Below are 524 nucleotides of genomic sequence, written 5' to 3'. Positions count from 1 at the left end.
TCGAATACCCTGACCACTAAGCCTTCACATTGTGTCCTTGAGCAAGACACTTTACTTCAGATTGCTCCAGTCCACTCAGCAGAGAAAAAATGATGATGATGATGATGATGATGATGATGATGATGATGATGATGATGATGAAGATGATGGCGGTGTTGGTAGTGGTGGTGATAGGTGGCAATGTTGGAGAAGCAACGATCAGAAAAAAAACAAAGAGCAAACATACCTTTGATGGGGTAATGCACGTGATTTGATCCACGGCTATGCTGACATCAGAACAGTAATCATCTTCCATCTTGACCATCATATCAGGGCTGAACCCATAGCCATCGATCGTGATTTGGGTCCCGCCTTAAAAAAGTTGGTAAATAGCAGAAAATAGTGAGAAAAAAATATAAATATCCGCATAAATATTGTTCCTATCTTTTTTTCTCTTACACACACACACACATGTATATATATATGTTTGTATATAAGTGTGTGTATATATGTATATATATATATATATATATATATATATATAT

The 524-nt window shown here is 36.1% G+C and overlaps 1 protein-coding gene across 1 annotated transcript in view; it reads right to left on the bottom strand.

The window, feature by feature from the left end:
* LOC106870093 (fibrocystin-L) overlaps positions 1 to 524 on the bottom strand; it is a 69,646-nt gene that overhangs the window by 40,198 nt on the left and 28,924 nt on the right. The window contains exon 19 of the mRNA XM_052974982.1: positions 227 to 351. Coding sequence (XP_052830942.1) covers positions 227 to 351 — 125 coding nt within the window. The remainder of the gene's footprint in view (positions 1 to 226; positions 352 to 524) is intronic.

This window comes from Octopus bimaculoides, chromosome 20, assembly GCF_001194135.2.
Source record: "Octopus bimaculoides isolate UCB-OBI-ISO-001 chromosome 20, ASM119413v2, whole genome shotgun sequence".
Taxonomy (NCBI): Eukaryota; Metazoa; Mollusca; class Cephalopoda; order Octopoda; family Octopodidae; genus Octopus; species Octopus bimaculoides.
The sequence above is the reverse complement of the archived record's forward strand: the minus strand, read 5'-3'. Positions and strand labels throughout refer to the sequence as shown.